Raw genomic sequence first — 26,242 nt, 5'->3', positions numbered from 1 at the left:
GGGCTACTCTTCGTAGTGGTGCATGGGCTTCTCATTGTGGTGGCTTCTCTTGTTGAGGAGCACGGGCTCTAGGCGCGCGGGCTTCAGTAATTGTGGCACGCGGGCTCTGGAGTGCAGGCTCAGTAGTTGTGGCACATGGGCTTAGTTGCTCCACGGCATGTGGGGTCTTCCAAGACCAGGGCTCGAACCCGTGTCCCCTGCATTGGCAGGCAGATTCTTAACCACTGTACCACCAGGGATGTCCCTTGGAATTGTTTTATACATCACAAAATAACTATCCACTAATTCTACTGCCTATCCAAATAGTGACACCTTTTGATTCTGATTTTTTAAATGAAAATGCTCAAATGCTAACCTAATTTTATATTACAGACTATTGGGATTAATGATTAGCATGTTGACTTTTATCTAAAAGATTTTTCATCAGCACTAGATATAACCTTGAATCATTATTTCTCTTATTCCCTCTTATTTGAAGAAAAGAATTCTTTTGGTATAGAGTTCTACATAGTCAGCTTTTTAACTGGTTGTTTATTCTGCAGTTACATTATTTGAGTCTGATTGGCTTAGGGTATTTTCTTGCTAAATTTGTAAACATTTTTATTCATTTTTACTATCAGTATTTAGCTCTTTCATGACTTCCAATGCTTTTGTTTCTTTCTTGATATCCTTCTGATTTACTTTCCTCTCCATCTCCCTCCCTCCCTCCCCACCCCTTTCTTTGTCTCTTTCTTTCTCTCTCTGTCTCCCTTGTCAAATAATTCCCTCAGGAGAGCTTGTTGCTTTTTGTTACTCTGTTGCATTTCCTTTAGTTATTTGATAAAGACACAAAAACTTGTTTTCATTGGAAATTTAGTTTTTCTTTTCTCTGAATTATGCACATTGGCACCTAAATTTTTCCAACTTGCTTTGTGTTCCAGTGCAGTACTTAAACATAATTTTCCAGATCTGTGATGACACCGAGACACATATAGTTAAAACTTATCTACTTGCAGCTCCGGTCTTTAAGTTCTTTTATTTTCAAATCTTTGGTCTTTCTTCATCCTCTATCAAGGGAAATAAATATATTGGGCCTCTCATTTTGGAGCAGTAAAATACCTATAGAGGAATATTTAACATTGAGGTCGGTCCTTCTCAACTGTTTTGCTATTTTATGAGCTGAAATATCTGAGTGTAGTAATTTGAATGAGGCCTGACTGGATTGTTTGTCCAGGGACCAGAGAATTAAATAACCTTCTATTTTAGGCTTCTTCTCAATAAGAAATAAATATATACAGCTTCTCACAACTTACCATTTTCACTCTTACATTCATTCACTGTTCAACAGTTATTTATTAACTACCTACTATGTGCTCTATTTACATTGTGCTAGGCACTGAGGGGACACAGGAAGAAATATGGAGAACAAGGTCACTGCCATTGTGGCACTGATATGGCTCCTATATATGGTTTAATTCATTTCTCGTTGATCAGGAAAGTAAGTGATTCTGAGTAAGTGAAACCATCATGTGACATTTGGGGCTTAGGCTGTGAGCATCTCGGCAGCAGCAACTACGTCTTTACTTTCTGTATTCTCACTTGGTTCCTAGCAGGGCACCTAGTACTTACTAGGAGGGTAACAAATTGTTTCATGAAAAGGGGTGTGGAAATTATGGAGTAAATGAGAACAAAAGAGAATTTTAAAAAGATCAGTCAGGGCTTCCCTGGTGGCTCAGTGGTTGAGAGTCCGCCTGCCGATGCAGAGGACACGGGTTCGTGCCCTGGTCCGGGAAGATCCCACATGCCGCGGAGCGGCTGGACGCGTGAGCCATGGCCGCTGAGCCTGTGCGTCCGGAGCCTGTGCTCCGCAATGGGAGAGGCCACAACAGTGTGAGGCCTGCGTACCGCCAAAAAAAAAAAAAAAAATCAGTCAATGACGCAAAATCAGAGAAAGTAATCGAACATATAGTTACTTTAACATTGTTACAGCCAAGAACATAGCTACTTCAATTTGTTCCTTAGAGCAGCGGTCTCTAACGTTTTGGGCACCAGGGACCAGTTTCATGGAAGACAGTTTTTCCACAGACAGTGGTCAGGGGGATGGTTTTGAGATGATTCAAGTGCATTACATTTATTGTGCCCTTTATTTCTATTATTATTACATTGTAATATATAATGAAATAATTATACAACTCACCATAAGGCTGACAGGAGGCGGAGCTCAGGCAGTAATGTGAGCGATGGGGAGCGGCTGTAAATACAGATGAAGCTTCACTCATTTGCCTGCCACTCACCTCCTGCTGTGCGGCCTGGTTCCTAACAAGCCATGGACAGATACCTGTTCATGGCCCGGGGGTTGGGGACCCCTGCTTTATCCTGCACCTCTAGAAGATGTTCTAAATGGAGATGTTATATAGGCCCTAAGCCATCACTGGAATAAACATAGTGGAAATGTAACAGCATGTAACATGAATTGGGAAATTCCCTAAATGCCTTCAAATGGTACAAATAGTATTGAAGATTGATAATATCAAGCAGATGTATTATGGTTCCTTACTAGTTTGAGTCCCTATTCTTCACCAGTGCTGCTAGTATTCAAAAGATGAAACAAAATCAGAGAAAGTAGAGAAAGTCAGAAATGTAGCAATGAGTTTGGAACAGCACTGGTTGAAACTTAAGTCACTTTTTTCTAGTTTTTATAAAAATCAACATAAATATCATAGTCAAAAGAAAATAGTAAAATGGAAAAGAAACCTTTATAGTCATCTAGAAGCGTTACCAGTTCTCTCATTCTTTTGAGCAATAGTGCATTTTAAAAGGCAAATAGAAAATAATTTTTTAAGAATTCCTACTTAGTGGGCGGCCTGGCGGTGGGCAGGGCGCAAGGGCCGAGGCTGTGGTTTTGTCCCAGGCTCACCTGGCTGAGGGTCGTGAGAAGGCCCAGAGGCGAACTTGACGAGGAGCCCCACAGCCCGTGCCCCGGTGAAGATCAACCCAGCTACAGCGGGCCAGGAGCCGGCTCTCTGTGAAAATGGCAGGACTGGAGCTGCTGCTCGACTCCAACATCTGCCTCTGGGTGGTCCTGCCCATCGTTATCATCACCTTCTTCATGGGCATGATTTGCCACTACATGTCCATCCTGCTGCAGAGTGACAAGAAGCTCACGCAGGAGCAAGTCTCCAACAGTCAAGTCCTAATTCGAAGCAGAGTCCTCAGGGAAAATGGAAAATACATTCCCAAACAGTCTTTCCTGACACGAAAATATTACTTCAACAACCCAGAGGATGGGTTTTTTTCAAAAAACTAAAAGGAAGGTTGTGCCTCCTTCTCTTATGACTGATCCCACTATGCTCACCAACATGATGAAAGGCAATGTCACAAATGTCCTCCCTCTGATTCTTATTGGTGGATGGATCAACATGACATTTTCAGGCTTTGTCATAACCAAGGTCCTGTTTCCACTGACCCTCTGTTTTAAGCCTATGCTACAGCAAGAAATTGAACTACTCACATTAGATGCCTCCTGGGTGAGTTCTGCATCCTGGTATTTCCTCAGTGTCTTTGGGCTTTGGAGCATTTACTCTGTGATTTTGGGCCAAGATAATGCTGCTGACCAATCACGGATAATGCAGTAACAGATGACTGGAGCAGCTATGGCCATGCTCGCAGATACCAATAAAGCTTTTAAGACAGAGTGGGAAGCTTTGGAGCTGACGGACCACCAGTGGGCACTAGATGGTGTCAGAAAGGAGCTCATGGCCAAAGACCTCCACTTCGAAGGCATGTTCAAAAAGGAAATAACAGACTTCTATGTTTTTGAAGACGAAGCAGGGGTTAGCTGTGTCAGGAACTCGGAGTAGCGCTTAACCTTGTAACTTTTGTTTTGAGCTGGAGCCTCTCGGAATAAAAAGTGGGATGCATGAGCCGGCGGGTGTGCAGCAAGGATTGTTCTTGTCTGAGCCGGGTTCCCCTTTATGTTTGAAACCAGAGGAAACATTAGGAGTGTGTGCTGGGTGACTTGCCCAGAAACAGCTATTTTTGAAATATTTTAAATTTTCCTTCTGGTGACTCTAGTAATAAAAGTAAGAGGGCGGGGGGGAAACTCAAGCTAGTGATAATATATAAAACTTAGCAAAAATTCAGAAATTTCAGAAAAAGTGTTGTCAGTTAAACCTAATTATTATGTACAGTCATTCTGAATTCTAAACCACAGTAAACTCCTGTTTTCTTGGGATCCAAAAAAAAAAAAAAAAGCCTACTTAAACGCTAGTAATAAGAAAAGCAGCCAACATTTTCTCATTGTGATTTGATAAAGACCAGAAGTATCCACACTTCAGGATTTAACTGTTGATTATACTCCCCAGTTTGTGCCCCATACTAAAACCTTAGAGGACTGGGTGTGAATTGGTAGGTCTAGACCGGCTCCTGCATGTGGGAAGAAGTGTGTCGCCTCTTCTCATGGTCTCATCCTGCACGACCTGCTTCAGACGGGCAGTCTGGGCTCCTTCACATCCATTTGTATTACTAGCAACAGGGTTTCTGTTTAATAGCATGCTTAATGAGTTGTGTTCTGCTATAAAGAGGACGCTAAGGTATTTTTCCTTCACTTCTCTAAAAATAACATAAATGTATTGTGTTTCTATCCCATAACTTACTTTGATGAAATACCTTTGAAATGTTTTACATGTTGTCATGGATGCAATATCTAGGTGTGATGAATCTGGTATAGTTCTGTGCTGGTTAAGCTGTCAGTAGACCCATAATACACCTGTATGGTGCTTTCCTCTTTCTGTTTTGGTATAAAAAGCTTGCAAATGCAAGGAGAATTGGGAAAGACAGTAATGTTATTTGTGTAAGGGTGTGCACACTGTGTGTGTCTTTGTGTCTATGTGTGTGACCATCAGATTGCCTGGTTTAATTTTTGCTCCTTGACAAAGTGCGTGCTTCCAGGGCTTTAATGAGTGTTACACTAACATAGTGAGAAGAACTCAAACTAAGCTGCAGAAACAGCCCAAAGGAAACAACTTCAAAGTTAAGACAAACCCTTTCTCTTGGTACACTTAAAATAAACAAACCAAGTCACCTTGGATCATTATTCCCCTATTTACAAGTAATTAGCTTGGCAAAAAAGGAGCAAAAATAATAGAGATGGCTTTACATTTCTAAATTACTACCTATGACTTTCCATATTCAATTTATTATAATTTGGGGAAAATCATGATGCACAGATATCCCCCATTAGCATGAGCCCAGGTTTTCCCACGTCAAAACCCAGAATAGAGGGTATTTATAATCTTTGTTTCCTATCTACCCCTTCAATTAGAATGGTATAGCAGGGCTTCCCTGGTGGCACAGTAGTTGAGAGTCCGCCTGCCGATGCAGGGGACACGGGTTCGTGCCCCGGTCCGGGAAGATCCCACATGCCACGGAGCGGCTGGGCCCGTGAGCCATGGCCCCTGAGCCTGCGCGTCGGAGCCTGTGCTCCGCGGCGGGAGAGGCCACGGCAGTGAGAGGCCCGCGTACCGCAAAAAAAAAAAAAAAGGTATAGCAGAGAGATTTCTACATAAGAAGTGAAAAAGTGCATTTTAACCAGTAAATTGGTTCTATCCAAAACATTTGATTATTTTGCTTTTCCTCTTTTTTTTCTCAGAATGTAATGAGTTAAAAACCTGCATCCTGGGTAAGAGGATGTTGGAGCAGGATGCATGTACATGGGTTTGATCTTGGGAGAAGGCCTGTGAAAATTTTTAAGTCATAAAATTAATACTAAAATGATCTGGACAAGATGTAATTTTTAAAAGTCAAGTTGAGTTTACTTAGAAAAGCTGCAATTTAGTCTTTCCCCTCTGCTCTATCCTTATATTATTTCAAAATATGGATTTTTTCAGGACACACATAGAAGGAAGCAAAAGTATTTGCATTTATAACAAAAGGAAACTAATCAATATTCTTTACATAATTTCATTCTACTTTCTGAGTCAATTGGATATATTTTTAATTTACAATTTATATTTAATATTACCATTATCAAAAAAATTAGAACTCTTCTTTAGCTACAGATCAAAAAATACAAAAATTAAAACAACAACCAAACTAAAATAAAGACATTGGTATAAAGCAAAATAACTTTTAAGGGCAAATTTTTGGCCACCATGCATATAAATAAAAAAGAGATGTTTTAAGAACAGAGCATTACGGAAAAAAAATAACTTGACAAAGCTTGTTTACCTGCCATTGATATTTCTAAACACATCTAACCTTCTATTTTAATTTTTAGTTTCCTGGTTAGTTTTATGGTGGACGCCCGAGGTGGTGCTATGCGAGGATGCAGACACAATGGGCTCCGCATCATCATTCCGCCTCGGAAATGTACTGCCCCAACACGAGTCACCTGCCGACTGGTCAAACGCCATAGACTGGCGACAATGCCTCCAATGGTGGAAGGAGAAGGCCTGGCCAGTCGCCTGATTGAAGTCGGACCTTCGGGTGCTCAGTTCCTTGGGTAAGGGTTTCTGATAAACCTCCCACTTAGTCACCGATGAGCTTGTGTCCTCCACATGAAATCACTAGGATGGAATGGAAAAAGGTACGTCAAAACATTTTGAAAGAAGATTGGCCCCTATGAAATTTCTTTAAGAATTGGAAGTAATGCCTCAATGCTTGACTCCACTTAAATGCCTCTTATTTTAAGGCATTAATGGATTAAACATTCAGGTTAACTGTTATTTACTCTTTCTCTTTGAATGTGATAGTAGGTGCTAGACTCCCAATATGAATAATCATGTTTTGGTCGATGGTAGGTATTTTTTGAATCTGGGATTTAAGTGGTGAAGTCATAGAGAAAAAAATACAGTTGGCCCTTGAACAATGCAGGGGTTAGAGGTGCTGACCCTCCACACAGTCAAAACTTTGCATACACCTTAGAGTCGGTCTGTGTGGTCCTGTAATATTTACTATTGAAAAAAATCAGGGCATAAGTGGACCTGCCTAGTCATTCAAGGGTCAACTGTACTAGTCTATTCCAAATATAAAGTCTTGTATAGTTACAAAACAGAATCATTATCTTCACTTTGGAGAGCAGTGTTCTTTATAGAACATCCAAAAATTTAGTCTATATGATTTGTCTTTTCTGTTGTCAGAATTGCTACCTTGAGTCTTGTAATTATACTGGCATTTTATTTAGGCATAGTATTCATTAAGAGGACCAAATCAAGAATAACTTTCGCCATGCTCATTTTAGCAATTTTGAGCAGAAATAAACATTTCTTCTTTCTTCTGTTTGTTTGTATGGCTGCTATTTTATTAAGTGGTATCTCAGTATGCCAAGAAGTGAGTAGCTACTGCTGAAAACTGACAAAACAATGAAGTTTTGGAGGGGGACAAGTTTCAAAATATTTTGAAACAAATCAATTGTATTTAAGTCTTGTCATATCAACTCTTTGTGCTCAAAAACTGGGAGAAAATCCTATTAATCGTGAACTCTTGCTTTGCCAGTGTCATACTGGGGAGAGGATTTCTTGCTTTAGAACTCAGGAAATGTTCTAAAGCCTTGTAATTTGGAGCAAGCTGTTAACAGGTTGCTCCAAATTATGTTCACACGTGAAAAGGGGTGTGTCTGTATTTCCCAATTATGGAAACCACTCCCCATGTCCTATCAGACAGACCAGAGATTTAGAAGGAGCCTGTGAAGTTCTGGGTTGCATCAGAAGATGCCATTATGGTTGGAGTAATTCCCCAGTGGTTCCTTTCATTCTGTATGTACCAGGTCCTTTCCCCTCCCTCATGTGCAGGTAGTTGTAGGCTTTTGAATACTCGTCACATCTGTTGAGGAATATCCATAAAAACTTCTGGCCTCGCTATGGAGTCAGAGTTTTTACTGTATCCCCAACAGCTCTGTCTTTCCAGTGGAGCATATTTTTTTCTTTTTTGGCTCATGCCCTGGCAGTGAACCTAAAGTAGGGACAGATCTGACCCCCATGCTCCCTCCTTCCACACGCCTCCATTGTACACTCTGGGTCTCTGTTCTTGCTCTTTGTGACCAATGGAGGGGGCAGAACCAAATGCAGTGTGAAACCAAACTTCACCCTGTTCGTCAGCTGGTGACGCTGGGGTTCTGTGGAAAACAACACCTGAAGCTTACTTATGTTCTTTCTTTCACTGCTGCTTTGGATGTACTCAGTAAACTTCACCTGCCAACGGCTCCTCCCCCACTTAATGAGGGAGAAAGTTTGGTCAGCCGCATCCTTCAGCTGGGGCCTCCTGGAACCAAATTCCTTGGGTAGGAGTGACTTAAAACAAATTGATGGCTGCCGGCCCCCATTCTTCTCCTTCTTCTGCAATATGATTTCTCTTTTTGTCATTGTGCCCATGACATGTCCCTCTCTATGATTTAAATTCTGTATAACCTATCTTTAGTGGACCATTTCTGACCCTTGTGGTATGTGACTTTTATTTTCGAGTGATGTTTTTCTATCTTTTTCCTTAAAGTGCTGTGACCTTCATTTTCGTTTAAAGCATGAGATCTGCCTAGTTGTACTATGTGCTAGTTATGATGTGACTATGATAAATTTGGAGTCTGTATCAAAGCAACCTGGACTGAAAAATCAAAAGCCTCTCTAAATTTTGAGAGTGACCTAAAAAGCAGTAGGGAAGTGCATGTTCTGGATCCTGAATATAGTAGGCATTGGACACAAATTGGGCTGCCTGCTGAGGTGCTCAATTAGGGCCACACTGTGTACACATGCCTATTGTTTTCTTGAATGGAGAAAACATAAGGAAAAAAATCCCATGAGTGCATGTCTTTCTAATTACCAAGTAGTTGACTTTTCTGACATCTCCTCATTTACAACACATCAAATTACACAGCGTATGAGCCATTTTCCCTCTTAAACCATTTTGTCATTTTGTACCTTGTAGAAAACATTTTAAGTGATTGGCACACCTCATAGATATGCATGTACATTTCTTTTGGTTAAATGTGTTATCCTTACATTTATCAAAGGAGAAGTTCCAGAATGCCACATGCACTCACAGAGAAACAGCATTGGCTTAAGGTAACAGCGTGACCCTGAGGATTGGTGCCCCTGAGGTGAAGTGCTAGCTACCGCGGGACCATTTGCTAGCCTCAGGGCTTCAGAGGATGGCCCACTAGGTCCCTGTCCCCAGAAAGAGAAGAATTCCAGGTCACTTTGCAACAGACAGAGTCAAGGTGCTTGTCTCGATATTGGTTAGCTCCTGTCCACACTGAATGTTCTGCCTTACTGTGTCAGGCCTGTGATCGTGGAGATCCCTCATTTTGCTGCCCTTCGAGGAAAAGAGAGGGAACTGGTTGTCCTGCGCAGTGAGAATGGGGACAGCTGGAAAGAGCATTACTGCGAATACACTGAAGATGAACTGAATGAAATCCTTAATGGCATGGATGAAGGTACTTCATATTAAACGTTTTAAAAGAACTCTGAAGCGAAAACATGATAATGATGCGTTTCTTTATGTCCTACGGGCGTGTGTGTGTGTGTGTTGCTAATCCAGCTTGGGTCTGCTCGCCCTTGCACAGTAAAGCCAATCTACTGATCCCAGGTTGTGGTGAAGGAAAGTGCAGCGTTTATTGCAGGTACCAAACAAGGAGTCTGGGTCTTTTGAGCATTAGCTGCCCAGACACCTCGTTTGGCACCTGCAATAAACGCCACAATTTCCTTCACCACAACCTGGTGTCAGTAGATTGGCTCTACTGCACAAGGGTAAGCAGACCCAAGTTTGGTTTAGTAACAAATGTGTCCCTTTGTTATTTTACCACAGCAAGTATTCTCGTATGTTCCAATGGTGATGTGTTGGAGTATACAATATATTTGTCTAGTCTTACTTTTGTTACATTTGGGAAAATAAAATCATTAATAGTAAATATCTCATTTTAATAAAGAGATACAGCCCATCTCTATCTTTAATGTAAACTTTTCTAAAACGTGAGATAGAATAGATATTTTTGTTTCATAACAAAACGACTGATACTGGATAATAAATCCATGATTTTAAAAAATGCCTAACTTGAACGTTTAGATATTTAAGACACTGATAAAAAGTGTTAAGCTTTTCTGTAGGTAAACCTACATATAACCATAACTACTGCATTATAAGATAATATAATTTTTAACCTTCTATTAAGGAGATAGGAAAATTAAGTTCAGTCACACTTTATATATAATTTGAACAGGGAGTTAGTTAGGGTTGAATTTCATATACAAACCTACACATATAGTTAAGGAACTTATTTTTCATTAGGGCTTTAATCTCTGTAAATCCCAAATCCAGCTTAGGCCATTTAGCCCCAGGTTGAAATATCTTAGTTTGACTAGAGGGAGGTGCCTCATTCTTAGGCCTCCTGAGGTTGCACAGAGATGAGGTCTCTCAGTCCTGATAACTGCAGATATGTTGCACTTTATGTAACTACAGAAATAGGGCAAGTTCTTTGCCTAAGTGCCAAGAGCATACCAAAGTTTGCACAGAGGTAGACACACAGCTGTGTGGCTGTTTGTCAAGTTTTATCAGTCTTCCAGGACCACCGGCTGTAGCTTCAGATATGGCTCACGAATAGTGAAGTGTAGCCTGACAGCAGCTCCTCTAACATTTCTTTCTGCACCCTGCTGAGGCTGAATAAGAAGAGAGGCCAGGCTTACCCTATCCAAGAGGTGGATGGAAGAGGAAATTATGCCTTCTAGATGTGTAGGTCAGCATCTTCCATGCAAGATGAAAAGATCAGGATTCTTACTGATAAGGCTTGTTCTGTGCAGTATTTAGCTGCTTCTACTCCTTGAAACCATTTCTTTTGCTTGCATTTAGTTTAGGATATTTCCATCTGAAGTATTTACCTGTCATTAACACTGCCATCTTGTCCTTGGATGGGGACCCACTCTTATAACTTTTTACATATGTAAAAGGCTCATTTTAAAACAGAGAATAGGATTTGTATATTTTTATGTTCATTATGTGTGGTAACCTGTTCTTTTATAAGTATAAGCTAGTATTTGCCAATGCATCGATCTTCAATCATGAATGATCAGATCCTGGGACTTCTGACTTTTGCTATCTAGTTATATTCAATAGTTAAGAAAAACATGATTGTTGTTCATGCCTCTATAAGAATTGTAAATGATTTCTAAAGATGAATAAAGTTCCATAATCCCTTAAAATTCAGTGATCCACTTAGTTCAAATTTTCAGCATTTTAAACCAGTCAGATTTATTGTATTGCCCTACATATCTACACTAATACAATTTATAAAGAGCCCATTATCCCATTCTCCTGATGTTAGATGATCTGTTTGGTAAGTTAATGGTTTCAGGGGAATATTGAATCCCTGAATTTATAGTCACTGATTTTTTTTTTTAATATCCACAGTGATTATCTCAGAGACAACCATGCCACTGGAATGAACACACAAACACGAATCTTACCCTTCCAAGACAGATTTTATTCATGCACTGCTCCCCTGAGAACTGAAAGGGCCATATTACTTCTTAAAACCACAATAACTGGTTTTTGAGCTAACTTTGAAATTTGCAAAGAAAAGGAGCCCATAACAAATTTCCTCTCCATCATGTTGAGCTGAGAATAGAACAGGTTCATTTTCATTCCAGGTTTGCCCTCAAACCCCCTCATTTACAAAGGCAGCCCTGCAATACCGCATCTGGAACTAGATGCTTTTCTTTCACAGTGCCCTGGAAAGACCTAGTTTCCACAAAGAGAGAAAATGTGCCAGCTAAATGCTGACAGGTCTTGAAAGATTGCAGTCGTTTTTCGGGTGTTGTTAGGATAGCCTTACTTTTTAAATTCTCCTATTATTTAAAAAAGGAAGTGTTTTGTTACAACACCTGTTCACTATTAACTATGCCAGTGAGTCTGCTAGAATGCTTTCAGAAGGAAATCCTTGCTATATGAAGAAGGGTCATTTCTTGTCTCAGTGCTGGATAGCCCGGAAGACCTAGAAAAGAAACGGATCTGCCGCATCATCACCCGTGACTTCCCACAGTACTTTGCAGTGGTGTCTCGCATCAAACAGGACAGCAACCTGATTGGCCCAGAGGGAGGCGTGCTGAGCAGCACAGTGGTACCCCAGGTGCAGGCCGTCTTCCCAGAGGGGGCACTAACCAAGCGGATCCGTGTAGGCCTACAGGTATGCCCACATCAAGATGCAAGTTAACCGAACATGGATTTTATTCCAGTGATTAAAAATCAACTTTTCAAATGGGAATTAAATGGTTAAAGAATCAAATTATTCCTGGGTGAGCAAAAGCTGCCCTAGGAGATCATATGTCTCATAAAGTTTTAGATGAGTGTTTGGTAACAGTAGTAAACTTTCAGTTGCCATATTTGAAGCCAGAAAACTGATTTATGAAATAAAGAGCAATGCATTAAGAAATTTGACATGGAATATAATCATATATTGTTTATTTTAATTTTTTTTTCTTTTAAAAGGCTCAACCTATGCACAGTGAGTTGGTTAAGAAGATCCTAGGCAACAAAGCTACCTTCAGCCCTATAGTCACTTTGGAACCTAGAAGAAGAAAATTTCACAAGCCAATTACCATGACCATTCCTGTCCCCAAAGCTTCAAGTGATGTCATGTTGAATGGTTTTGGGGGAGATGCACCAACCTTAAGATTACTATGCAGCATCACAGGTGAGTCACATGTGACTACTGTAGTAGAAAGTTCTGAAAGAAGAAACTTAGATTGTCGTAAATATTAAATTACTTTGGTCGTAAGATGCCTGTAAGGTTATATGCATTAATTCAGGAAAGGCACTCTAACTAGGGGAAAGGAAATGAGCTAATATTTACTAAATAAAGCCTGTATGCGAAACTTTTAGACACTTCATATACGTTGTTGTTTTTATCTCCACAGTAGCCCTGTGAGGAAACTTTAATCCTATTTTGCTGAAAAGGAAACCAAGATTGAGAGAAATTCTATAACTTGCCTGAGATTATACCGTAAATATCTAGCAGAGTTGAGATTCAAACCCAAGCCCATATTCCTCAAAACCCAAGCTTTAAGCCTTCTTTGAAGACATCATCCTATACCTGTTGAAAAATAAATAATATCTTGAATAATTATACCCAATAAATCAAACTTTTCTATCCAGGAATTGGTTATGTCTTTATCATTGATGTGCTGAACTAACTTTGGAAAAACAAAATGAAGGTTTTTAATGATTAACTGAATATTGGTCTTTTCAATTGGAAGTTGTAATAGCTTTCAGTCAGCTACCAAACTCCAGAAAGACATTCCCAGAATATTGGTTGTCTCTGCCAATAATACCACCACAAATGGTGAGAGGTGAAAAATCCACACAAGTAACCTGTGTTAGAACTACACAATTTGGCTGGTAATTTCCCTAATTAACAATAACTACATGGTATTGGCTTTCAGTAAATATTCATACTGTTGTCAGTAGGAATAATGACCATCTCTGCTTGCTTAAGTATTGTTAGAATTTTTTTTTCATTTCTCCTTCATATTAGCAGAAATGTTTACCCTTTTTTTATTCTCTCTTTCATTCTTCCTTATTAATGTTTTTTCTGTACTCTTGATAGCGAATCATTGAGACTTTACCGCATAAGTTTAATAATATGACATAATTTTAACGTACGTGGACTAAAATGAGGGTAGTGGGAAATCATATGCTTCACCTATGGCCTCTTCCCAATGACTCATTTCTGGTTATTACATAGCATTCCTGGGTGTCTTTCCCATACTTTTTGGTCCATGTGTATATGATTAACCTTCCTACAATGTGCAGCATAATAGTGTGGATGCAAAACAAGTCAGATTGAAAAATGTCCATGGCACATCCTGCCCTTATAGATGATAAAATGGAGATACCACCTGGGCCTAGGCACCATCTGATCTAGTTATTCCAGCCCTCTGTCTTTGGATGGATTTGTAGTAAAGAATTTCTTTAATTTATCTATTAATTTTTACAAATATGTTAACCTAGGTGTTTGGATTTTTGTGTTTTGCTCGGTTATATTTTATTGTTCTGCTTACAGTGTGTATTTTAGAGGCCTCCAAGAATAAGTCTCCATGACCTTTGTTTGATAACTCATTCCCTTCTTTAAGAAACCTTAGTCAAAATTGGTTTTCATCTCAAACATATATTTCTCCTGCAGTGCTTGAAGACAGTTTTTTCCTATCTATGCCAACTTAATTTCTCAGTAGAAATAAAAGTCAGCATCACCCTCCATAGTGATTTGTCTGTGCACAGAGGTCATCCTTTGGCATTCAGTCATTTGCTCATTCACTTTGCAGTATTTATTGAGCTCTTAATATTTTCCAAGCACTTTTTTTGCCAGCCTTCAATTACAAATTGAGAGGAAGTTTTCTTTCTTGAAAATAATTTCATAAAATATGAAGTTAAAGAACAAAAGAATATTTGGATTTTTGTTTTAACGAAGCATTCGGCTCCTTGGTTGGTCAAAGGATCTTTTAAAATCATCAATTGTATATAATTCAAAGTTATCTTCAGAGCCTCGCAATTACAATCAAATCTTTAGAATGTCAGCAGAGAATAGAGTGCCTAGTAATTTGAAGCAGTTATTCAAATGACCTCCCTTAAATTTAGTTCCATGAAGTGTGGTGTTTGCTGTTTGTTTTCAATGCGTCATTTTTTAGCATACGGTTTTTAGTCATTTTGCTTCCAATGTGTCATCTTGAAGGGTGAGTGAACATAGCTACTACCACAAAGACTTTATTTTACAATGCAGGGTCTGGAGTTTTGCCTAATTTTTTCAACAATCATATTATTTCAGGTGGAACCACCCCTGCTCAGTGGGAAGATATCACAGGAACTACGCCATTAACATTTGTCAATGAATGTGTTTCCTTTACAACCAATGTGTCTGCCAGGTATGGTTATACTGCACAGAAAAACCTACTGTGAAATGCCCCCGGTGTCTTTTATTTTGTTCCTTACATTCTTTAAAAGTCATTTTTTTTGGTATGGTTATAAATATGGTCTGCATTTACCTTCATATTATAAATGAGACCTGCCAGTAAATGTAATAGTGATAATGCAATAACAAAGTACAGCCAGTCAGATTAAAATCTAAAGAAAATAAATGATTGTTGGCTATTACAGTATGACCCAGACTCTGGTTTTAGCAGCCACTGCTGATTTTTCCAGTCCCAAAGGTCTTAGGAATGATAGATTTCCTGTTGTCAACAAAATAGCCTGAACTACTTTTTCCAACAGAATGATAACCAAAACACAAAGCATATCATGGTTTGCTTAAACAGTTTAGAGGTTTCGGTGATGCTTATGCATCATAGCACATTTACATATTGCCACTTATATATCACACATCTTTAAAAAGCTTAAGCTATTTAGTTTTATTGCATGTGTATACACTAACTCAGTTTATTAATATGAGTTCTCATTTGCATGATCGTTAATAGATTGCCAAGCATTTTCCCATTTATTTAATTTGATTACTACAACAACTTTTCGACTTAGGAAGGGCAAGAAGCATTATGTCCATTTTACAGATGAGAAAACTGAAGTTGAGAGTGGTTAAAGCTTAAGTTCTTATTCGGGGGGAAAAAAGATAGATGCATAAATAACAGTGCACAGCAATAGATGGGTGTGGTGACACATGTTTATAGTTCGAGCCACCCAGAGGGCTCAACTTTGAGTCTCCGGTTCTATGTGTCAGTGTGCCCTGCCACTCAGGCATCCACGTTCTAATGCCAGAAAATGACAAGTTCTGAATGGAAAGGTACAAAAGAGGTACTAAAAGAATTCAGAGGAGGGTGTTTGCATCAGGGTGGTCACAGAGGATGTCTGAGAAGAGGTGACTCATGAGATAGGTAGGAACCTAACAGGCAGATATATAAAAGTGGAAAAGATGGTAACATGAGCAAAGATGCAGAAGGGCATTGGGAGCTGGCAACAGTGGAGTCTATAATTCAGCAATAATGCCGGAATGTTGGTTAACAACATTATTTACAAAAGGCCTTCTAGGATAGACCAGGAAATCATGAGTTATTATGTTATTGTATTAATAATTTAAGTTTTTCAGACAATTGAAGAAGCAGTGAATAAAGTATAGTTCAGTCAGTATAAAGAGGAAGGTAATGTTGAGTGCCTGCCGAGAGCCAGGAACTATGCTGAACCTTCAACACACTATAGTAAATGAAATAGGCCAGACCCAAAAGGACAGGTGTTGCATGTAAATGAAGTACCTAGAACAGGCACATTTATAGAGACGGAAAGTTTAATAGAGGTTAGCAGGGGCTGAGGTGAAGGGGAAAGTTTGAAGTGATTGTTTAATGGGTACAGTGTTTGTGTTTGGGATGATGAAAAAGTTCTGGAAATGGAGAGTGGTCATATTGCACAGTATTGTAAACATACTTAATGCCAATGAATCGCACCCTTAAGAATGGTTAAAATGGTAAGTTTTATATTACGTATATTTTATCACAATTAAAAAGAACAAGAAGAGAGATGGGTCAGGAACTGAAGGAAAGAAAGGCTAAGAAGATAAGGAAATCTCAGAATACCTAAAGATTTTGGGCAATGAGTTGGGGGAAGGAGAGTGATCATAGATGGAGAAAGGTTTCAAAGTAAGAGGATGTGGAATAAATCTTTGAAGTGTATGAATAGCAAATTGAGAGAATGGCCATCTGATCATCTCTGCTTTCTCAGTGTAGTTACCTTTCTGAGGGTCTGAGGTGAGGGGGAAGGTCCAGGGGTATCATAAAGGTTTAGCACCATTACTGTACTGAATAAAATGGTATCTGAGGGGGGCTTCCTTGGTGGCGCAGTGGTTGAGAGTCCGCCTGCCGATGCAGGGGACACGGGTTCGTGCCCCGGTCCGGGAAGATCCCACATGCCGCGGAGCGGCTGGGCCCGTGAGCCATGGCCGCTGAGCCTGCGCTCTGCAACGGGAGAGGCCACAACAGTGAGAGGCCCGCGTACCGAAAAAAAAAAAAAAAAGGTATCTGAGGAAGAAGTTGCCAAAATATGTCACAGATTTAGGTGAGGCTAGAAATCATAAATTAGTCACAAAGCTAATAGTTTCTTCTATTAATTGTATTAAGCAATACTTAGGAGTTCTGAAGCAAAAGCAGATTTTTTTTTTAAGTGGCTGGGTTGATCCAACTTTGGTGACTGTGAGTCCTTTGGAAAAGAATGATGGAATGAGGAAAAGAGCTAGGTAGATTTTGTTGAAAAGAGTTTCAGGAAATGAAATGAACAGGAGGGGCAATCATGGAAAATAGAAACTCATCCAGTGAGATACTTGTCGTAATATCCAATACTGGGCTTATAGCACTAAAGGATTCTAAACACTGAAGCTCTATTTCAGGAGATTGCATACTCAGAAGAGTTTCCAAGGGAAAAAATTACAAACACAGTATTTAATAGTTGACCTTAAACACCTGGTACCTCTTTTTCTCTTCCCCTCACCTGCTTCCTCCTTCCCATCTATCCTCCTACCTTTCCTCCCTTCCCTATCTTTCTTTCCCTTCCTTTTTACTTCCCCTCATTATCTCCCCTTCTTGCTCCCTTCTTTTTCCAAGAAGCATTTAATGATTACTTTGATCATATTGAAGGAACGGACTTGGTTTTCATGCAGTTGGCCTTCCTTATTCATAGTCGTGGAGCCCACTGATACAGAGGGCTGACTGTATTCCACCATTTTAAATAAAGGACTTGAGCATCTGTGGATCTTGGTATCTGTGGAGTTCCAGGAACCAGTCCTCCATATATACCGAGGGCTAACTGTATGTTAAATTTCAGATAACTGACCTTATTTTATTTTATAGGTTCTGGCTGATAGATTGTCGACAAATCCAGGAGTCCGTTACCTTTGCATCACAAGTGTATAGAGAAATTATTTGTGTACCATATATGGCCAAATTTGTAGTGTTTGCCAAATCACATGACCCCATTGAAGCCAGGTTGAGGTGTTTCTGCATGACTGATGATAAAGTGGATAAGACGCTTGAACAACAAGAAAACTTTGCTGAGGTGGCCAGAAGCAGGGATGTGGAGGTACTGTATTTGTAAAACCAATTTTTGTTAATATGTTGTTTATACCTTTATTAATAAATTATATTTAAAATAGTATACCATAAATAGAGCCATCAAAAAAAAGACCAGTCAATATCTTGATCAGTTAGAAGGTCAGGGTCTAAAATCAGCCATTTTTAGCCAGTTTGGACCTATTCAATTGGGATAGTCTCAGTGTGAGGAGGTAAAAGGACTCTTAAAGATTATTGTGGGAAAAATTATATGTCATTGATAAATTCAAAGTATGTAAATGGATATACATATACATATACATATATACTTACACCAGGGAGTGCTGGTACATGCTTTGTCACAGATAAGACCAAATGTCAGCCAGGAGTTTAAAGATTATTGTATGCACATTTTAAGAATTTTAATGTTCCAGGTAATACCACCACTTCTTCATGTAAATAACAAGTAATAATTGCAGCTATTATATTCTGTGTTGTTTTTCTCTATTTCCACCAGGTATTAGAAGGAAAACCCATCTATGTTGATTGTTTTGGCAACCTGGTGCCATTAACCAAGAGTGGCCAACATCATATATTCAGTTTTTTTGCCTTCAAAGAAAACAGACTCCCTCTCTTTGTCAAGGTAATATATACATGGAACTTTGTAATGCATTTAATTCAAGATCAAGTAAAGCTTTGACTTCCTTTAGTAGAAGAAAATATTTGCTTTTCAGTCATTTCCAGTGATTTTTTTAAACCATTTCTGTAAAATTTTCAAGTCCTAGAAAACCAACCATTTTTAAAAATTTCAACCTTAAATTTTAGTTATAGACTATGTTTATGGCTAAGAATGAGGCACAAATAGCCAATTCATTAATTAGAAAAACTGGCCATTCTTTTCCAAATTTTGAGAGAAGTCTCTCTCTCTCTTTTTTTTTTTTACTATTATTTCTTTTAAATATTTGTGCTTAAATTTTTAAAACATGTGATTTCACAATTGTAGAGACCAAAAGAGTTCTTAGTGACAAATTTTTGTAATAAAAAGCTCTCAAAAGACCAAGGATCTCACTTAATCTATTAAGAGATTATCCCAGATAGAGCTATAGACTGGATATACTTTCATAAATTCATTCAACAAACATTTATGGAGACACTTCAGTGTACCATAAATTTGTCGTCCCTCTTTAGGAATATTAATCCACGTTAGGAATTTGGCAGTAACAAGTTTTGTCCTAGATTCCCAGTTCTAAAGAGGGACAAAAATGGATATGAGTGAGAGATTTGTGAAATTGAAGTAATAATTCTATTTAAGTTTTAATAAGTCTGTTAAGTTTTCTCAAGATCTCTACTGCAGGCTTTCATTGTGCCACTTCTGGTTCAGTTGTTTTGCCTGATTAAAGAAAGGCTCTTACAGATCACACATTAAGCACTAACTGCTGAGGGGCGATGGATCCATTTAACACAAACAGCTGTATAATTGTGCTAATATTTGATATTATTGATGTGCAAAAGTCATTTTATAACCAACACAATACAAAAATAGGAAAACGACTTAAATAAACATTTCTCCAAACAAGATATACAGAGGGCCAATAAGCACATGAAAATATGCTCAACAGCTTAAGTAAATTCAAACTAAGACCACAGTGAGATCCCACTCCATACCCATTAGGTTGGCTATTATCAAAAACAAACAAACAAATAAACAGAAAATAACAAATGTTGGTAAGGATGTGGAGAAATTGGGATCCTGATACATTGATTGCTGGTGGGAATGTAAAATGGTGCAGCCACTGTGGAAAACAGTATGGCAGTTCCTCGAAAAGTTAAACATAGAATTAGCATATGATCCAGCAATTCCTGAAGAATTGAAAGCAGGGACTCGGTTACTTGCAATGTTCATAGCAGCATCTTCCCAGTAGTCAAAAGGTGGAAGCACCCCAAATACCCATCCACAGATGAATGGATATTATTCATATGGAATATTCAATGGAATATTATTCAGCCTTAAAATGAGTGAAATTAGCCAGACACAAAAGACAAATATTGTATGTTCCCACTTATATGAGGTACCTAGAGTAGTCAAATGCAGAGTCAGAAAATAGAATGGTGGTTACCAGGGGATCGGGGAAGGAAGGAATGGGAAGTTAATGGAAACGGCTTCAGTTTGTGAAGGTGAAAACGTTCTGAAGATGCATGGTGGTAATAGTTATACAACAGTGTGAATGTACTTAATGCTACTACACTGTGCATGTAAAAATGGTTGAAATGATGTTTTATGTATAATTTAACACAAACTTTTAAAAAGAACGAAATTCTGATATATGTTGCAACGTGAATGTATAACTCTACCTATACGAGGCACTTAGAAGGGGCAAACTTATAGCAACAGAAGGTTGAACAGAGGTTACTAGGTGCTGGGAGAGGAGTAGAATGGGGAATTACTGCTTAACGGGTACAGAGTTGCTGTTTGGGATGATGGAAAATTCTGCATAGTAGTGATGATTGCACAACTTTGTGAATGTGCTTCATGACACTGAATTGTATGCTTGAAAATGGTGAGTGTATAAACGAAAATGGTAAATTTTATGTTATGTATATTTTACCACATTTTTTTAAGCTAAATGATTTTTTTTAACCATTCTAAATGACAATAGGAAAGGGGAAAAGGAACACCTCCAAATCCTTATTTAGCATTATCTAATGATTTTTCCTGATTCTTTTGAGTATCATCTCATTAAAATAAATAGTGTGCATCATATGGGTGAAGCATGTATGCCTTTCTTGTTCAAGGTACGTGATACAACTCAGGAACCCTGCGGACGACTATCATTTATGAAAGAGCCAAAATCTACAAGAGGCCTGGTGCATCAAGCTATTTGCAACTTAAACATCACCCTGCCAATTTATGCGAAGGTATTGTAATCTGCTGTAGTGCAATTCAGAGAGTATAGCATTTGATTTTCAAATTCTTTAAAATAAATAAAAGCAAAGACACTGAATGCAACCATATATAACAGTCATTTTTGATACCCTGTCCAATTTATGATTTTCCATTTAAGTAAGGGAAAAAGTAGCTCTACCTTATTTCACATTAAATTCACTTTGATGGAAAGTTTTCTGTAAATACATATTGGATATGGAAGAGAGAAAATTCAAATTTAAGATTTAATTTTTTGGACTAATTTTTAAAAATTAAATAGTTCACTTTGCCTTTCTTATTGTTTTTATGTGCCCTCCTGGCACCATACTAGTACATTTCACCCTACCGAAACTTTATGAGTCTATTAGCTTCGGTTTACTACCATTTCACAGGTGGATTATGTATTATGAGATTCAGAGCAACAACAGGATATTTTACCTTGTTGCTAAAATAATTATTTGTTCATCTTGTAACCTATACTGTTTTAGGAGCATCAAATTAATTTTTCAAGTATTTTAACATGATTAGTATATAAAATACTCGCATGTTATAGGAGTAGATTTGAAACATGGTTGAAAGGAAAATTCATTAATTCTTGACCCAAATCTACCTACAGGTATTACTTTCTAGTCAAACCTCTCCCCATTATAGAATTCTTTGATTACTCTGATCAAATCAAAGAAGGCAAGGGGGATGAATTAAATGTTGGGGAGAACTTTATTTATTATTAAAAAAAATTTTAAGCAGTACCCCTTTCCTTTTAATGGAAAGCTCCCACATGGCAATTTATAGGAGGTTATAGCAAGTGATCAGTGTGAATTTTAGAGGTTGGGAAGTGGGATGAGTAGTGGCAGGTGAGACCTGGAGGAGAGGTAGAAGTATATTTAAAATTCTAAATCTTGACTCTGCAAAACAAAACATTTCCTATACTTCTTTTTATTTACCACAGTATATTTTTCTTACTTAATTATTCTTATAAATTAGAGATCAGTCACATAGAGATAAGCATGTAGTGTCATGTTTAACATTGTAAATTCTTATTAAATGATAAAACTTAAATGAAATACCAGTATCTGTTTACATAAATTTACATATTATTCCAAGAATTAGAATACAGCAATAGGTATATTGATCCAGTAAGTGGACTGTAATTGCACTCCAATGGTACAGAATGTACTTTGGGGTTTGTACTGCTGATCACTTTTGAGTCACCGAAGCAGAATACCAAATAAGAACCACGAAGAAATATGTACTGCTGGGACGATCCACCTAAGTGATATGTAAAGATGAACAAGCTTTGTCTCTGATTTCAGTGAGCTTTCAATGTGCTATAAAAGAAAGCATTTAGTTTATTATTACTTTTTACTTTTAAGTCAAGATGTATCAGACACAGTTATTAATGCTGTGATGGTCCAGGACAACTTTCCATTTAGTAACTCAAAACAAAAGAAAACATTGCCAAACAGTGTATAGTTCAGATATATTTTAGAACTTAGTAGCTCTTAATTATAATAGAACTCCTAAATATTGCCTGTGTATTGAAAATATTTTCACCATATGTTTATTTGTGGCTTTTAACATTTTTAGCCAATATCTGTAATGGCTGAGATATTGTCATCACCATTTCTGTAGACATATGCCATCAAATCCATTAAACGTCAAACTTTGAGGCTGCTGGTAACGGAGCATCTGAAATTAGTATATTTATAATTTTAGTTCTTTTGTCTAGTAGATTAGTCTATTTATAATCTTGGTTCTTTTGTCTCTTGAATCTACAGACATTTGCATTTAAATCAATCTTCTTTAATTTTTGTGCTTGTTTTCTGTACACTGTTAGTAAGAAAAAATACAAGTACGCTGACGTATGCTTACCTATTGATATCTGTTGTCAGGGTATTTAGTCTTGTCTTTTCTTCTAAATACTCTCCACTCTTCCTGCTCTCTTTTTTCCATCTTGCATGGCATCTTGGGGCGGCAAGGAATCAGAGTCAGATCAAGAACAGGAGGAAGAGGTAATTGTGTGGCATTGTCACTTGTTAATGGCTGTGTTACTGCTATAACCACTGATAAGAGCACATGGTTACCTGTGTCTTAGAAGGGTTACACCGTTGTCCTTAGTAATTAAAGGGTCACGATCTTACTTAACCTCTCTGAGCCTGTTTTCTCATCTTATGGACTGATTTCAGAGGACAGTAATATTTCCCTATAAATTGTTACCTGTCTTTATGCAGCAATATAGATTACCAACAGCTGAAGACCAAAACCATTATCTCAGTGGTTCTCAAAGGTTGGTCTGGAGATGTCTGGAGGTCAAAACTCTTTCCTTAATATTACTGAAACATTTTTTGCCTTTTAGCTCCCATATCCTCAGAAGCTACATAGGAGTCTTCCAGAGGCTCCATTACATGTGATGACATCATCACCCTGACACTCTGGAATGTGTGCTTGTGTATACTTGGGTTCTTGTATATTCTCAGCTTTCATTTGTAATACAGATATTTATTTATATATGTTAAACAGAAGTTCTTCAGACTCCTCAGTATTTTTTTAGGAGTGTAAAGGGGGGTTAATAAAAAGTTTGACAACCACTGAAATAAAAAACTTTAAGGAGCATATAGTTCATCCATTTGACTATACTAATATTATAATGCAGAACTCTACATATAATGAGCACTTCTTATAAGGTAGATTCTTTACTAAGTGCTCCACATACCCCACCAACACTGATCTGACAATCACCCTATGAGGTGTGTGCTATCATATCATAGATGATATGTGACAGATGAAGAAAATGAGCCTTAGAGAGGTTACCTTGAATAAATATCCATTTGAACTATACCTGCTTCGATAGTCAAAGCAAGTATGTGTTTGTTTCCCTTGTAAAGGTCTGAAAATGCCCAAACATTATCATAGAAATGAAAGAAATCATTGGAAAAGTCCTTACACTTAACTGATTAACATATTGCTTCCTGTTTCTAAGATAGACAAATGGAATTGTTATTAGTTGCACGTAAATGTTGTCAAATATACTAATTTTATTTTTTAATGTTATTCTGTTGGATTTAAACTAGAAAACCATAAAGAAAAACATAATAAACACCCTTGTACTCACCAGCTTAAAATGTAAGGCCTTATCAGTTCATAGACTGCCCCTGAATTCACTTCTTTACCGATACCCAGGCAGTGGGGCAGGATGAGAGGGGTGATTATAGACTCATTGTCCTGCCATGTATAACCAGATACACAATAAACTTACGACAAGACTGAAGTCATTTTTTCTCTCAGCTGTGCAGTCACTCTTTGTCTCTCATATTCAATTTCCTTTCTGTAGTTGGTGACTCAATCCCCAAGCTATTCAAGATGATACGTGCATACCTTGTTGAAAGAGCAACACAATTATGAAACCAACTTTGCTATGTTCAAATGAATTCTTCCGTTAGGCTTATGATTTTTCTAATGAGTATTTTCAGGAACTATTCAGGGCTACAGATCCAGTTTGTATTCTTTTCAGGATTTGGAATTCTGGCTTATAACTAATAATGAAACTACTTCTGTAGAATGTAACACCCTGGCATGCTCTTTGTTCTTTCCTTTCTCTCAACTAAACTGACACTTACTGTTTAAAACCTACTTCACTTTTTTCCTGGCCTTTTCCGTAATATGTATTTCTAACATCAAACACACCTGCATCATACCTTCCCAGGAGTAACATGTTAGAAAGGACTTTCCACCCATAGTGTCTAGAAAGGAGATTTGTTTTTTCAAAGTTAGGATAAGAATCAGAGACTCTAGGGAAGAATGGTAGCAAATTACTCTGACCTTCCTCTAGCTTATGGCATTTCCCACGTATATAAAATAGGAGCTTACTGTACACATCAGGGGCTGTGAGGCAAGATGCTATTTGTAACCATTCAATTTATGTATGTTTTCTTTCAGATCGATATGACATCAGAAAAAAGTAAGATTTCAAATAAAATTGAGTTTGTTTGAAAGCTGGCTACAATAAAGAAAAGCATGAATCAAGATGCAAGCTAGTTGCCATTACTAACAACTATAATAATTATGTTTTTATATTATCCTTATTAATCATTAATATTTATTTAGAAAAGCAGCTTGGCCAGTTAAATTATGAATATATCTAATTTGTGAGCTAATTAGCAGTAAAATGCAATGATTATTCATCTAAGCATTCACTTTCTTTTAGATCCCTGTTAACCCTGCTATTGCTGTTATGCTTGTTTAGAAACCCACTCTACCGTTTTTGTCCATTTGTTAGCATAATATTGTCATCTCATTTTTTTAAGCTCTGACATGACAGTATCACTTTTTATATCAAGCAACAACTGACATCAGTAGAGAGCTCATTATTTATGTAGGCTACACCTGCAAAAGTGATACTGTCTTAATAGTTTTCAGCTAAAGCTAACTCTCCCCTCACCCCACCCCGACCCCTACCCCTTACACCTCTTACTGTGGTGAAGTATAACTGACTTTTCTAGGGCTGAGGTCTAATGGACTTTTGTGAAAACTTTCCGAAAAAATTAAGAACCAGAAAAGCAAAAATTAAAACCTCCTGGATGAAATTATTAATCACAGCAGTATGTCATAATAGTGCTAATTTTAAATAATGATTCAAAGCCTAAACGTAATCTAGTACAAAGAGAACTGGATTTTACAGACTTTGAGAGAGCTATCTTAGAGTTCATTTCAGGTTTGTAACAGTCAATTAAATTTTTAGTTTGTTGGACTGTTTCTGGTGACTCTAGCTTCTTATGTGGAAGAACTTGAGTTTTTCAGGTTTCCTTCTTGCTTTTATGCCCCAAATGCTCTAGAAAAAAATCTAATTTTTAATGTTTATTCATTTTAAGATTTATTTTGATTCACTGTATTTCAGGGTGCTATTCCCAAAAGAAGAAAACTTAGAACCATGTTTAATATGGTCATCAGGCCCTATGCAATAATTATCAGGCTTTTTTTTTTTCCCCCTTCTTTTGAAGTCCTAGCACAATGTAATTTACTGCTAAGTTATTGAAATACTTTTAAATGAGAGTCTCCTTACCCTCATGTTAAATCATTATTCAGGACTAGAATATTTGAAATTCTGGATGTTTTCATTGTTTTATATCTGAACAAATCTGTATTGATATAAATTAGTTTAATATATCTTTGTATATGCATTTCACATAGTATAGCTCCTCAACATATACTGATTCTCTCAAGAGAAGGCATTTATGTTTATAAAAAAATTTACATTATCATTGCCTTCATTAACTCCTTTTTTTAAAGAGATTTTATTATCCCACTTTCTTCTCTGGGACTACGATGT

General features: G+C 37.7%; 1 protein-coding gene and 1 pseudogene across 1 annotated transcript in view; both read left to right on the top strand.

Moving 5' to 3' along the window:
* Nucleotides 1-26,242, top strand: part of ANK2 (ankyrin 2) — a 243,411-nt gene that overhangs the window by 186,366 nt on the left and 30,803 nt on the right. Inside the window, exons 26-36 of the mRNA XM_089911573.1 lie at nucleotides 6,257-6,481; nucleotides 8,159-8,257; nucleotides 9,249-9,403; nucleotides 11,934-12,145; nucleotides 12,448-12,652; nucleotides 14,780-14,876; nucleotides 17,796-18,024; nucleotides 18,511-18,636; nucleotides 20,787-20,909; nucleotides 22,896-22,928; nucleotides 24,853-24,874. Of these exons, the coding sequence (XP_089767699.1) occupies nucleotides 6,257-6,481; nucleotides 8,159-8,257; nucleotides 9,249-9,403; nucleotides 11,934-12,145; nucleotides 12,448-12,652; nucleotides 14,780-14,876; nucleotides 17,796-18,024; nucleotides 18,511-18,636; nucleotides 20,787-20,909; nucleotides 22,896-22,928; nucleotides 24,853-24,874 (1,526 nt within the window). The remainder of the gene's footprint in view (nucleotides 1-6,256; nucleotides 6,482-8,158; nucleotides 8,258-9,248; nucleotides 9,404-11,933; nucleotides 12,146-12,447; nucleotides 12,653-14,779; nucleotides 14,877-17,795; nucleotides 18,025-18,510; nucleotides 18,637-20,786; nucleotides 20,910-22,895; nucleotides 22,929-24,852; nucleotides 24,875-26,242) is intronic.
* Nucleotides 2,582-3,839, top strand: LOC111186128 (ER membrane protein complex subunit 3 pseudogene; annotated as a pseudogene).

Source organism: Delphinapterus leucas, chromosome 5 (genome assembly GCF_059928025.1).
Source record: "Delphinapterus leucas isolate spDelLeu-1000000601 "Yukka" chromosome 5, BTC_Dleu_Yukka2, whole genome shotgun sequence".
NCBI lineage: Eukaryota > Metazoa > Chordata > Mammalia > Artiodactyla > Monodontidae > Delphinapterus > Delphinapterus leucas.
Note: the sequence above shows the minus strand (reverse complement) of the source record. Positions and strands in the feature narration are given on the sequence as shown.